Genomic DNA, 13373 nt, shown 5'->3' with positions numbered 1-13373 from the left:
AATTGATGAACGACTATGGCTCTTTCACCCCCAGCTTCCCCACTCACGGCCCACAACTCTCCCCCCCCCATGGTCCTCTCAGTGTTCATGTATGTTCCCTTCATCCATCTGACACAATTCTCTCTCTCTCTCTCTTTCTCTTTCTCATTCGCTCCTCAGTTTGACAAAGCATATGCCTACAGCATCCGACACATGTTTGGGAAGGAAGGGAAGCGAACAGACTACACGCCCTACAGCTGTATGAAGGTGATTTTATCCAATCCGCCCAGTCAAGGCGACTTCCACGGTGAGCAGAGTTCTTTTAAAAATGAATCACGATGTTCTTTTTTCGGAGGGAAAAAAAAAAAGCAGGATTATTTGGGATAAGGACCTGGTCAGATTTTTAGATTTTTTAAAAAACAAATCATTAATTAATTATGGCTCATATTGCAAACCAGAATGACTGGAATAATTATTTGAGAGTTACTTAAATATAGAATAAAACGCACAGAGGTGTGCGGCTATAGGAAAGTAATCGCTCGGGTGGTGTGGCTTGTCATGAAGTGTGGTTACCCTAAAGTCGATTATTTTTCAATACCCGGACGTCCCAAATGTTTTATGTCTCATATCCCACAGCAATTTTACAATTTGGAATTTATCAATGAGCGGCACGTTATCTGTTCATAGTGACGTTAGTTCCTGTTTTTCACTTATATTATAGCAGCTATAAACAGTCGTTCCTTCCTCAGCATCTCCTTACAGCAAACTTCACAAAAAATGACAAGTTTCTCTTTAAGTAACAACCTACTGGACCAGGCGCATTAATATATTAACCTGTGATTTGAATAACAGACTGCACTACAGAGCTGCTTTTATCGACAACTAATCAAAATCTTCTGATTGATCAGTATCTAGAATTCAACAGCTCTGTGGTATAAACTGTTCTAACTTCAGCCAGTCTAATGTGTGTGTTTCTTCTGTCATTCTCACATCCTCCTCTCAGGATGTCCATTCCGCCACGCTGACCCAGAGCTGCTGAAGCAGAAGCTGCAGTCATATAAACTCTCTCCCGGTGGGATTATGCAGGTGGGTGTACACACACACACACACACACACACACACCTGTGTCATATTGGGACATTGGACACAGCATAAAGGCGGCTGTCCATTATATGAATACTCCAGTGGCTGTAAAGCAGAGCTCAATGTTATTTGGAGCTGTAACAAGTTTGAGTTTGTTCGACTGAAAATAACGCACTAGGGTGTTTGTTCTGCAGCCGAAAAGCATCTTCACAAGGACCTGATTTTACAAGCGCAATGAAATGAACTTGGGTGTAACTGTAAACAAGAAAGCACCAATCTGTCCTGATTCATTTTGTTAACCCGCTGTTCACGTATGTCCTGGCACTTTTATCACTTTCACCCAAGTAATATAAAGTGAATTTATGAGCACTTTAAGAATGGGTCATAAACATTTTTAGTTGTCGTTAGCCAAAGCCTGTGTTTGCAAGTTAAATAGCTTTGGTTAGTGTGACAAAATCCAACAGACAAGATGGCAGATTTTACTCTGGCTATAAGTGTAATGTACGTTTTAAAGGAAGTCATCAGACGCTATTTACAGTTAATAACTATTAACAATCAGACACTAATCTGGCCTTAGTCATTTGTATAGGTTCTGGATATTGATCATTATTAGTGATGCACTGGAAAAAAAAAAAAACACTTTTGTTAATGATGTAGTCAGTCCTAAAGTTGTAGGCCAAAACTAAGCTGAAAATAAACATTCTAAAAATAATTTTCGTCTTCTCTACAATAACAGCATGTAACACCGTTTCTCATACAGCTACTGTCGATTTTGCTTTAAGAACCTGGGCGTAAACACCAAGCAGTAACAACAAAGCAACGAGGCTCAAAATCTCATTTTGTCTGTTGTCATCAACTACAGAGAGCAGTCAGTCATCCAACTGCTGTGAAGCGATGAATGCTATTATTTTGTAGTTATACTTCACAATTTGGCGCAGAAATGTATGAATTTTTTTCAAAAACTATGGTGACAGATGGCGTCAGTGTGCTAGCACTGATTTTCCTTTTTTTTTTTGCTTCTGTTTTGTCATATCCTGCATATTGAACAGGTTGCTGTGTTGTCAAGTGGTGTATGAAACCCTGGAGAAGTCCTTGTGTGTTGGACCCCCTCTTGATACTTGGCATGAACAGTGATTATAAATCGTTTGTCTAATGTTCCTCACAGGAACCATGAAATGGTTCTGAACACGTCTACGCTGAGTGGTGCAGGAGAACAAAGGAAACAAACAGCATTATTAATCACGGTCCAGTTTTCATTAGGGTTCAAATTATTTGGAAAATGTTCGATTTGATACTTTTATAGGTCGTTTTATTTTATTTTTTCCGGTGGCTGAAAATAATATTTCTTTCCTGATGATGGGTTTTCAGTTTAAATAATATTTTAACACGTTTTTGAAAATGATTTGATCTGCTGTAATAAGAATTCTGAAAATATCAATACAGTAAGCTACAGGTGCATCAAAAAAAAAAATAATATCGTGGAAAAGTTCGTTTTTAATTCAATTCATTTTTAAAAGTTTTAAATTAATTCAAAAAGTAGAACTTCCATATATTGTAGATTCATTACACATAAAGTGAAATATTTCAAGTCTTCTTTTTTTTTTTTTTTTTTTTTGTTTATTTTAATCTTGATGATTACGGCTTACAGCTCACGGAAATCAAAAATCCGGTATCTCAATGATAATTTCAGCCCTTTTTAATTCTGTGTGACCTACTGTTTTAAACCCAGTGATTTAAAGCGGACATTTGGCAGCTTTTAAGACCTGAAATTATGCTGTAGCGCATAAGCAATGGACTGAGGTCACTGGTTATTACTGGAATGTTCTGATGTAGTTATGGGCCTCAGACACCAGTGTATTTAATGGACTGATGAAAATTAGCCTATTAAAGCTCGGTCTTAAAAATATATACATTCATAGTGCCATGAAGAAAGTTTGCTCAAGTCCCTTTTTTTTTTTTATCACATCTTATTATGAAAACTTGGAAGTTTGGTGTTTTTTAAAAGGGGAGAATTTTTATTTCAGGATTATACCCACGTAAATGGAAGTAGTAATTTTTCTGGATAAGCATGAAAGGCTGAGGATTAATTTGGCACTGCTAACCTCTACCAAATTGATATTGGGGAGGGGGAAAGGATTTATGTGGTATTTTTAACGGCGAACAAGTCATAAATTGATTAGGTAGCGCACCGGGCAAGTAAAAGTACCAGTGTGCTGCCCAGTCTCATGGTTCAGTTGCTTGGAAGCCTAATTGGCCAGGCTGAAAAGTGGTAGGTAAGGTAATGTAATAGCATATGCACAGCTGGTTATATTCACAGATATTAAGGAAGACTAATGGAAAAGAAAGCATTTAGGATCTTTATCCATTTCTATCAAAGTTTCTAACGTTCCACATGGTGTTTTTGTGTCTGCGGAAAAAAAAAGTCAGGATGTTGATGGTGAATGTTTTGTCGATGCGATTTAGTGTTCTGTCCTCGTATTGCACATTTAATGATATTACATGAGGATTAGTTGGGTTAGTATCTTTATTTTCTCTTTATATGTGTAACCACGAGGTGACTGAGTTATATGACAGGTTTGCACCAAACTTTATTTTTGTTTATCTCGGTTTTAGCATTTCCAAAACCCGCATCTTGGAGGAAGACACTATCTGCCCTCTTTCATGTATATGAATTTACAGATGCCTATTATTGGCCAGTGTTGCTGCGATCGACACGGGAGAGACAGTATGACGTCCCTCCCACTCAGAGAGCGCGACCAATTTGGCCAATCTCGTACTCCTGGCCATGGATGGCTGTGGTATCATCGGGATTTGAGCTCATCATCTCCTGATGATAGGGTGAACACTTCTGCTGTTCTGTTTGAGAACCCTAAAAGCTGCATGCTTCTGATGTAGAAAAGATCATCTGTGATCTACAAGCTCTAACTAAACCACTTAATGGGGGAAAAAAATTGTTCTAGCATTAGCCAGATGTGTGTAGTGCAGCAGGCAGTGGGAACATTTAGCACACACTATAGTTACAGAATTGAGGTGTGTAATGTGAGGCATTTTAAATTTAAACATGCATACCAAATAAAAACATTTGGTTTTTTGAAGGTTGATGGGAAGTAGAAGTTTTTTTTTGTTTGTTTTTTTTTTTCCTTTTGCCTTTGGTTGTTAAACCTACATCAAGCAACTATCAATAAAAACTAATTTCCCAGAGTACTGATTTTCCCACCCCACATGTTATACAACTAATAGTGGCTCAGAATGTTTCTCTACATAAAGATACCATTTCATTCAGGAAGGGAAGTTCTCCCAGTCTTTCAACAGAAAGTCTCGCAGTGTGTCTAAATGAATCCTACGCACTTTTCTTAGATAAATGAAGATCTCCTGCATATCTCGTGCTGGCCATCTTGCAGTGAGGCTGAGAGGAAACAGGGTGGAGAGCGCTTGCTTAGTTTGACAAGTCAGCCCATAAGCTGCACGTTCGCCGTCAAATTAAATTCACTATTAGTTCAGTGACCTGAGCAGCCCCTCGTAGTCCGAGAACCTGAGACCTGTGGATTTGAGGCCGCAAGCTCTCACTGCAGCACTCAGCCCAGTGCACTGGATAATTAAAAACTGCTGCAAATGTGAGAGTGGTGATTAAAATGCCGAACAGCAGCCGTCTCAGTCACCCTGTCTGGTGCCAAAGTGACACCAGAGGCCAGAAGGAGCAGACGCCAGCTGGTGTGAAGAAGCGCAGGGGCGCAGAATTAACCTCTCTCTCACTCTGTGAGTGAGCACCCAACACGGTGTGACTCTCACCTCTGGAGGTGTTGAAGGACTTGAGAATCCCACGTGCTATTTATAGTGCGAGGGAGGAAGGAGAGGAAGGCAAATAGGAAAAAAAAAAATCATATGTTTAGTCCTTGCAGTTCATTTTGAGAGGGATGTAATTAACGAATTTGATGAATTAGGGTCATTTCTGTTCTTTACAGCCAATGATTTCTAGTCAAACGCATTGCCATATGTCAGATAGGACGAACATGGGGTGGGTACAGATGTTTGCACTGAATCCTGATCATAGGGCTATTCTCACAAAACAGAAACTTATAATGGTGCTATCACTGCTAAATGCAGTAATTCTCATAATCCTTCCTTTTCATGCTCACTGTAGTTTCTAGATTCATTATAGTGCACAAGTATGAGGGTTATTTTAGCACACATTCTCAAATCTAATGCTGCATTTGACTTGGAAGTGGGAAATCCAAACTCAGAATTGGGTCATTTTTGACACTCGAAAAAACATGGACGCCTTCATGTTTATTTTTTTTTACTGTGATGAGTGATGTATATTTACATTTTCAACTCAGTGAACTGTATTGTCAATATTATAGATGTAACAAGCTAATTTGTCTGTTGATTAAAGCAAATACTTGAGTATAACTCATTTAAAATAAGGAAGTGCTACTTTGTTTACTGTTAATGCTGTGAGCAGAAATGTCGATTTGACGTCATTTGCTAAATTCACGGCCGTGGAGGACGTCCTGGTTTTCCGAGTGGCAGTTCCAAGTCGAGGGGGCGTTTTCTTTGGGGGTTTTTTCTAGTCTGAGGTCCGAGTTACGAGTTTTAGTCCAGCTCATTTACACCCAGTCATTTCCTGCATCATGTATCTGCACATGAGATTTTAACCACGTATATTTACACTTGTCGTCGGGTTTCTCGTGTACAGTTATCCGGATTGAAATCTGATTGCTGCGTCTTGTGTCTGTAAATATCTTTCACTAAAGTCGTAGGCAGTTTATTATGATGTCCAGTGTAATATTTAAAAAAAAAAAAAAAAGTTTTGCTATGATGGCTAGGACTACAATTGCTATAACAGCTTTAGGACTGCAATTGCCACACACAGTTTTGCACTCAAGTCTCCAGCAGTAAACATTTAATAAGTTCAACAAAAGAGACTTCATGTTAAAACTGGAATGAATTTCCTGGTTGCATAATTGCACTTTTTGACCATGTAGTACACAGTTATAGATGGGAATTATTTATAATCGTACTAATCGTTGTTACGCAGATGAGGACGGGTTCCCTTTTGAGTCTGGTTCCTCTCAAGGTTTCTTCCACATATCGTTTCAGGGAGTTTTTTTTTTTTAATTTATTTTTCTCCTGTAACGGTCACCTCTGGCTTGCTTATTAGGGTTAAATTTTTCAATTTAAAATGTATATCCTGAATCGATACATTTCTGTGAAGCTGCTTTGTGACAATGTCCATTGTTAAAGGTGCTGTATAAATCCAATTGAATTGAATTTTGTTGTATAAAGTAAGCTTATACACTGGCTGTTTATAAATCCAAACATTCCTGCAGATTGCAGTTAAATTCGCAGTTATTTATTTTTTTATTTTTTTATTTTTTCCATTCAAAATTTGCACTGCAAAGATTTTTGTGCTTTTTTTTGCGGAAAACTACTTGAATTGGTGAAACTGCAATAGCAAAAAAATAAATAAAAAATTCCCAGTGATGTTTGTTGGTAAATGGGACCTTTTTGCTGTACATATGTTCGATTCATGTGAATCGAAGAGGGCTTTGGCTAAATGCCCATTGTGATGTCACATGACGACGGTGTTCCCGGTGGCACCAGTGTTTTGGCCACAGACATGATATCACTTGCCCACCACGGCACCGCCCCCACCATCGTTTCATTTAGTTCGGTTAGAGAACAGACGCAACAATTAAAAACCGAACACGTCTGCTCAATTCAGCACGAGCCGAACGAGTCAGAGTCTCAGCGCAGATCGGCAGGAGTCAGATTTCATTTAGCATGAGTGAGAGTGAGACGAGCTGACTGACAACACGATGGCAACCCATGAATCTGTTTGGACAAAAAGATTACTTCCATCCTGAATAAAACCATGTTCGCATCAAGCATCTGCTTGAACTTGCTTTGTTTGTAATCATGTTGTAAAAATGAGGCCGCAGCACACAGCCTTAAAGTACTCCACTCTGATATACGAGATTAGATGTGGGATGCGGGGCTTTACGTGATCTCCAGCCTCTATCTGTTCTCCATCTCCATCTAACTGCTCACGGTTCATGCCAACGCCACACGTAATACATTTCAGCATATGTCGTTATGTTGCTCAGCCGGAATGCTCTGAATTCCTGTTGGGAATACATGTGAAACAACGCTCCCTCCAGGAACACTGTAAGGATGTTCTACACAGCATTAAACACTGATCATGCGTTCTCATTTCAGCTTTTTAATATTTCTTTATAATTATGCAGAGTTCATTGTTGGGTTTTGAAGTTGTCATTTAGCTAGGAATAAATTGTACATTGCAAAACTTGTCCTTTATGTCAAAGAGCAATTTAAAGGCAATGGACTGCTTAACGGTTCAACCCTCGGTTCTCTTTCTGTCTCTTTCTGTTATTCTCACAGATTTTGGACCTTGTCAAGGGAATGCACTATCAGCTGGCCTGCCAGAAGTACTTTGAACTGACACACAATGTAAGCATGCCTTTTTACTCTGACTCGCTTTCTGTTTTTCGGCAGCTCTGGGACGACCATGTAATTCATCCAGAGTGGTTCCACCCTGTCTGGCCGCTGTAATCACATCCGTCATTATCTGTCACAGCTGCTTTATTTTTATGGGTTTATTAGAGCACTTGGGATTGAATTACATCTGTGTGATTTTTTTTTATTTTTATTTGATCTAATGCGTTTTAGCTAGGGCTGCAATTAACGATTATTTTGATAATTCTGTCGATTGTTTCTTTGATTGATCGATCGGTTGGATTAAAAGGCCAATTTTTTCCCCCTGTGTTTAAAAACAAACAAACAAACAAAAAACGTTTTCACATTCTTGCCAACGTTTTCCTTCAAACATTGTGCAAATTGAAAGCTATATATAAAAAAAAAAAGCTTTTGAATGTATCTATGTGGGCTATGCTATACATTGTGCAAAGGTTTTTAAAAAATATTATATTTTGGAAAAAAAAAACAACAACTGATTGTCCACGAGCTTTAAAGCAGAAGTTAAGTCACTATATTAAAATGCTAGAAAAAGAAAAACAACACACAGACTAAGTGTTAACTGGTAAGAGGTTGAATGTTCTGCAGTAACACACATTCACTCGTCTGAACACAGTAACATGTTCCTTTATTCTGTAAATGTATAAGACTTCTTCAGTGAAATTTAATGGAGACTATCTTTCTGTCAGGACGAGGCTTTATGTAAAAGTGAAATACTGGTGTGAATTTCTAACATTTACAGATACGGATATAAAGGTAAAAATGTCATTTCTGCGCTGAAGAAAACATGTCTGGAACACATTAACAGCACGTGCATATGTCGCAGCATCTGACGCGACGAGCCACGTTAATACACTCCCGAGTTTGTTTGAAGCGCTTAATATAAAACATCCTCTTGTTTTGGACGACCTGGATCGTGCGCTTTTCCCCCAGCAGCTCACTCTGTGACCTCCGCTGTTTTTCCACATATGTTTTATTATCGTGATGTGAAGTCACTGACTGGGGTTATCCACAGTGACGTCACAGACCCGACTAATCCTTAACGAAATTCCGTGTCGATGATTTTTAATTATTGATTTTATCGATTAGTTGTTGCAGCCCAAGATTTAGCATCAGACCTTTTGACTCGGCAGTTTGGGTCATGCCAAAACATTCAAAATGCTTCATATTCTGTTGCTTGGATGGGCAAAATTGTTAAACAAGCAAGAACAGGGTTGACTGGATGCTGAATTTGGTAGGTCGTTTCTCTATTCTATGAGAAGCAGCTGTTGTTGTTTTTGTTGTGTTTTTTTCTTTTCTTTTCAGAGTTCAGTAATGCATACTATAAAGCGAGGCATGAAAGCTGCAGATTTGTGGGTCACAGCCAGTGGGAAAGCAAATGAATGAATAAACATTTCACTGTGTGCTGATTTCTTGTGGTGTTTCAGCCCCTGCTGTGCTCCTGGTATTTAGACATAAAGCTGTGAAGACCATGTTGATGCGACACAATCCCCCAACACACACACACTCAGAAAAGTTCCCAAACTGTGTCAGTCAGGATTAGCGGTGTCCTGTCCCTCCACTCAGAAGGCAGGCTCCCGGTTGACAGGTTATGGACAAAAATACGTGCGGATACCTGAGCTGAGCAAACGGCTTGGTGACAAGTTAATTTAAGTGAAAAGGAGCGAATCTTTGATATGAAAGCGAGAGCTAAACTGTTCAAATGCTTGTCATTACTGTCACGTAAGATGCGTTTGAGGCTTAGTGATGAAGGGAAATATCCTTGGTATAGTGCCAAAAGGTTAAACAAGTCATCAGTGTGCAGGCCAGAGACTTTTCAAGCTTATTTAAAAAAAAAAAAAAAAAAACCTTCCTAAAATGGATAAAATGTGTCTGGGCTGTGTGTTTGAGCTGATTCACATACAGGGACAATACGGTATGTAAGGAATAAAACACAATACAAGGAAAATGAATTACAATGTGGAAACTTTACTTCCCCACTTTTGATCCTTTTTTTTGTAATAGTATCTAAAACATCAGTGTTTCACTGATCCATGATCAAACGTCCATGATTACACTGATAAATTATTAGAAGTGACACGTATGAACATCCACGAAACAAAATTCACTTTTGCATGAGGCATAAATTACGAGTGACCGTCCGACCGTCCCTGTGATCAACTGTTACTATAGAAATGCTAACATATTATAAAATTGCATCAGTATATGCCTGCAGTTGGCCCTACAGCTGTCAGTCAGTATTTTTGTGATTGTTGCAGCCAAAAATGCTTGATTTTTCTGCAGCTTTTATAAAAACTTGCGATGCAACTTGCAGAGTTTTTTGTGCTTCTTTTTTTTTTACTTGAATTGGCGAAATTACAAGTGCACAAAGTTTTGCACGGGTTTTTCCTAAGGGATACTTGGTAATGTTTGACACCCGTGAAACTGAATGCACGTTGTGATGACGTTACATTACTCATCTCAACCCAAATCTGTGGTATTTTTTATTTTTATTTTGTTTTAATTGTAAGCTCCTGTGAGTATTTTGGAGTTTCCATTATTTTGTGTCTGTTTACACAAACTCCTAGAGGGACTGAGCTGTGCTATTAAAGGAATTGACCACATTCTGGGCAATTGAGAATTAAACAGCACTGTGGTATAAAATGTAGCTTAATTCACAAATCAAGTGCTTTTGGCATTTGGTGATGCCAACCATTGCCATTGAGTACATCATGGTAATGTGGAAATGTGTCAGGTCTCTATCCCCTAACTCAAGGAAATGTAATCACAGCTCATTACTGTGGTGTAATTCACATTTTTTTAGCACTTTAAATTGAATGTGTTTTAAAAGCCCTGATCTATGGCCCCAGAACCCTCTTGATGGCCCCACCCGCTCTCGGTGTCATTGATTAGATTGAACTGCTTATAATGTATAACAATGAAAACAGCAGTGCCTCTGTGAACCACAGAACCTCTTTAGCAGCTGATGACTAATGGCCAAACAATGTGAACAACTTATCTTCCTCCTAAATTAAAAAACAGCCCTCCTGATGAACAGCCTAACAGGGCTTGAATGATGAGTTGTCTGTTCCCGCAGACAGTGAAACGCACATATATCTGAAAGTCAGGTGTCATATATTAAGCCGGTTGTATGAAAAGACATCACTGACATTAATGTGCACAATAAAGCATACTTATTGATGCATCAATAGATTCCCTGCCCCCTTTCCACCCACCGTCTGATTTGATATGCCGGAGTCATCACAGGCATAAAGACACGCTTGTTAGGCCACGTGGTGGGACTTTAATCACCGCCATATGTCCCACCTGCTACCACAGTCGCCAGTTAGAACGGATAGCTCACCGCCATTCCTCCCGCCCCGGCAGCATTTATTAAAGGTCAAAATGTAATACTTCACAGATGAAATATTTACACAAGGGCAATATATCAAGCGCTGGAGAGAGTAATGAAAAGGCAGCCAGGAGGTTTGGAGGCATTGCAGTTCCCCTCCTTGCTACAAAGCAACGTGGAACACGATCTCACTCCAAAATTCGTCCGGATTGATTCATCCTTATGCATTTTTTATTCATCACCGAGACTGTGCTTCAGTTTAGTTTCACGCTAAAGTAGGGGATCCCAACATTTTAGTCAGATGAAACTTGCACCATGAAACCCAAAGTATACTTGAAATTTGAGGTAGGCTCTTTTTAGCAGATTTCTTTTCACTTAGTGAAATATATGATCATTCCTGTTTTTCATCATTTTTTAAATACAGTTTTAGCTTCTCACTGCTTTTTTTCCCTCAGTCTTAACTTTCTTAGCCAGTTCCCGCCTACCAGTTAAGTCTCCCCATCATACAACAGATACCAGTTGGAAAGGGTGAAGGCTTTCATGTCCTTCCTCCGAGACATGTGAAGCCACCCTCTGCGTCTTTTGGAACTGCTGCTCATGCTAGGTCATCGTGCAGTGTAACACTCTGAGGAAAGTGCTATCAGCCCTTTTCTGCATACATGAAGTCACACACGCTCGTGATTAGCTAGTGATTGACATTGGAGAGAGAGTATGCCATCCCTCCCACCCAAAGAGCATGACCAGATTTGCTCCCTTGACTCCTGGCCATGCATGGCTGTGGCATTCATCTATTTTTGAAAAGCCTGCTCTAAAGCGTTAACCCTGGAATGGATCTGTATGTAAGGGATCATTCAGCTTTGCTCTTAAACAACATTGTTGACTTGGCCACTGTAAATGATTATTTTGTCCTCTGGGAGATATGTAAATATCTTACGTAGCTTCTGAAGGGCAGTACTAAATTAAAAAAATAAGATCTTTAAACAAAATAATAACAATTTACACTGATCGTCCTGTTCAAAAGTTTACATCCCTCTGGCTTTTAATGTATCATGTTGCCTTCTTGAGCATCAGTGATTGCCGGCACCTTATGTAATAGTCGTGTACGAGGTCCTGAGTTGTCCTCGGTGTGAAAAGATGGATCTCAACGTCATATAGTCACTGTTGGAAAGGGGTTAAATATGCAGAAGATGCTGGAAAAGTAAAGAATGTGCAGGACCTGGAGGATTTTTCTGGAGAACAGTGGGCAGTTTAACTGCTCACGACAAACAAGGGACTCATGAACAACTATCACAAAACATAAACACAGTCGTGGATCATGCAGGTGACGACACACTATATTAAGAATCAATTTTTATAAATTCAGCTGTTCTCTTGTCTTGTGGACTATATATAAACATGTGCCATGTGAAATAGCTTATTCAGGACAGTACTAAATAAAAATTAACATGGGATTGTTATGATCCCTCTTATTTTGTTAAATGTACTAAGATTCTACAAGGGGTATGTAAACTTTTGGACACAGCTGTGCAGGGCCCCGGTGATGTTCTAACAGTTCACATGCAGGTAAACTGTCTACTTCCCTTTGCTTTAAACAATGGATAAGGTCTCCAGTCTCCAGACAAGGCAGCACAGTGGGAATGTTCAGTGTAACTTCAAAGTACATCAGGCTTGTAGAAAGGTGGAAAGGAGGTCAGAGCATGTCTTCTTCACTTTGCAAAGGAAGTTCATTTCCATAAACAACACTGCTGTAATCTCAATATCCTCTTTCACTGTAAAGTGTCAACACAAGGTTGTGAAACTTTTCCAAATGTTCTGATTCTTCCAAACAGATTGACGATGCCGGGTTTTCTCTGAATCACCCAAACCAGTACTTCATGGAGAGTCAGAAGCTGCTCGGTGGAGGAAAAGAGGTCAAGAAAGAAGCGGAGATTCCCCAAAAGGGACAGGAAAATACGTCCAGTAATGATCCCAGTGTCCCTCCGTCACGTCAGCACAACACCACTCAGGCTGTGGATGATATGGGGGATTTAGACTCGTACTTCCTTGATGAGTAAAACCTATAGTCAGACAAACTGACTGTACTTTATTCTACACAGTTTCGAATACAGAAATGTTTCATGATTTTTTGTTTGTCAAAATTATCGTTTTTATATTTTAACTACTAGTTGTAAGAATATTTCGTATGCTTTGCTCAGTTCACTAAAGGTAAATAAAATTTCAGTAATGAAGACTAAGCTGATTTGTTTTTCATTTGATCCAGACATGACTCCAAAAGCATTTCTAATCTAGTTGCAATAATAGTATTTATGTTAAAAAAATAAATAAATAAATAAAAACTTTTGTTGTCAGTTTTGTCATTTTGTTTATATTTTTTTAAGCACAAAATGGAATCTTAAATCATTTTATTTTTTGGATCATCTAAATATTAATATTAGGATACACAATGCATAGTATTGATACTATTGATATTAGTGATGTTCTGAAA

The 13373-nt window shown here is 38.9% G+C and overlaps 1 protein-coding gene across 3 annotated transcripts in view; it reads left to right on the top strand.

Moving 5' to 3' along the window:
• prim2 (DNA primase subunit 2) overlaps positions 1 to 13122 on the top strand; it is an 89019-nt gene extending 75897 nt beyond the window's left edge. For all 3 annotated transcript variants that reach the window (XM_017465035.3, XM_017465037.3, XM_017465036.1), the window contains exons 11-14: positions 160 to 286; positions 983 to 1065; positions 7465 to 7533; positions 12718 to 13122. In XM_017465035.3, the coding sequence (XP_017320524.1) occupies positions 160 to 286; positions 983 to 1065; positions 7465 to 7533; positions 12718 to 12942 (504 nt within the window). In that variant the 3' untranslated portion in view covers positions 12943 to 13122. The remainder of the gene's footprint in view (positions 1 to 159; positions 287 to 982; positions 1066 to 7464; positions 7534 to 12717) is intronic.
• The last annotated feature ends 251 nt before the right edge of the window (positions 13123 to 13373 follow it).

Source organism: Ictalurus punctatus, chromosome 3, assembly GCF_001660625.3.
Source record: "Ictalurus punctatus breed USDA103 chromosome 3, Coco_2.0, whole genome shotgun sequence".
NCBI lineage: Eukaryota > Metazoa > Chordata > Actinopteri > Siluriformes > Ictaluridae > Ictalurus > Ictalurus punctatus.
Note: the sequence above shows the minus strand (reverse complement) of the source record. Positions and strands in the feature narration are given on the sequence as shown.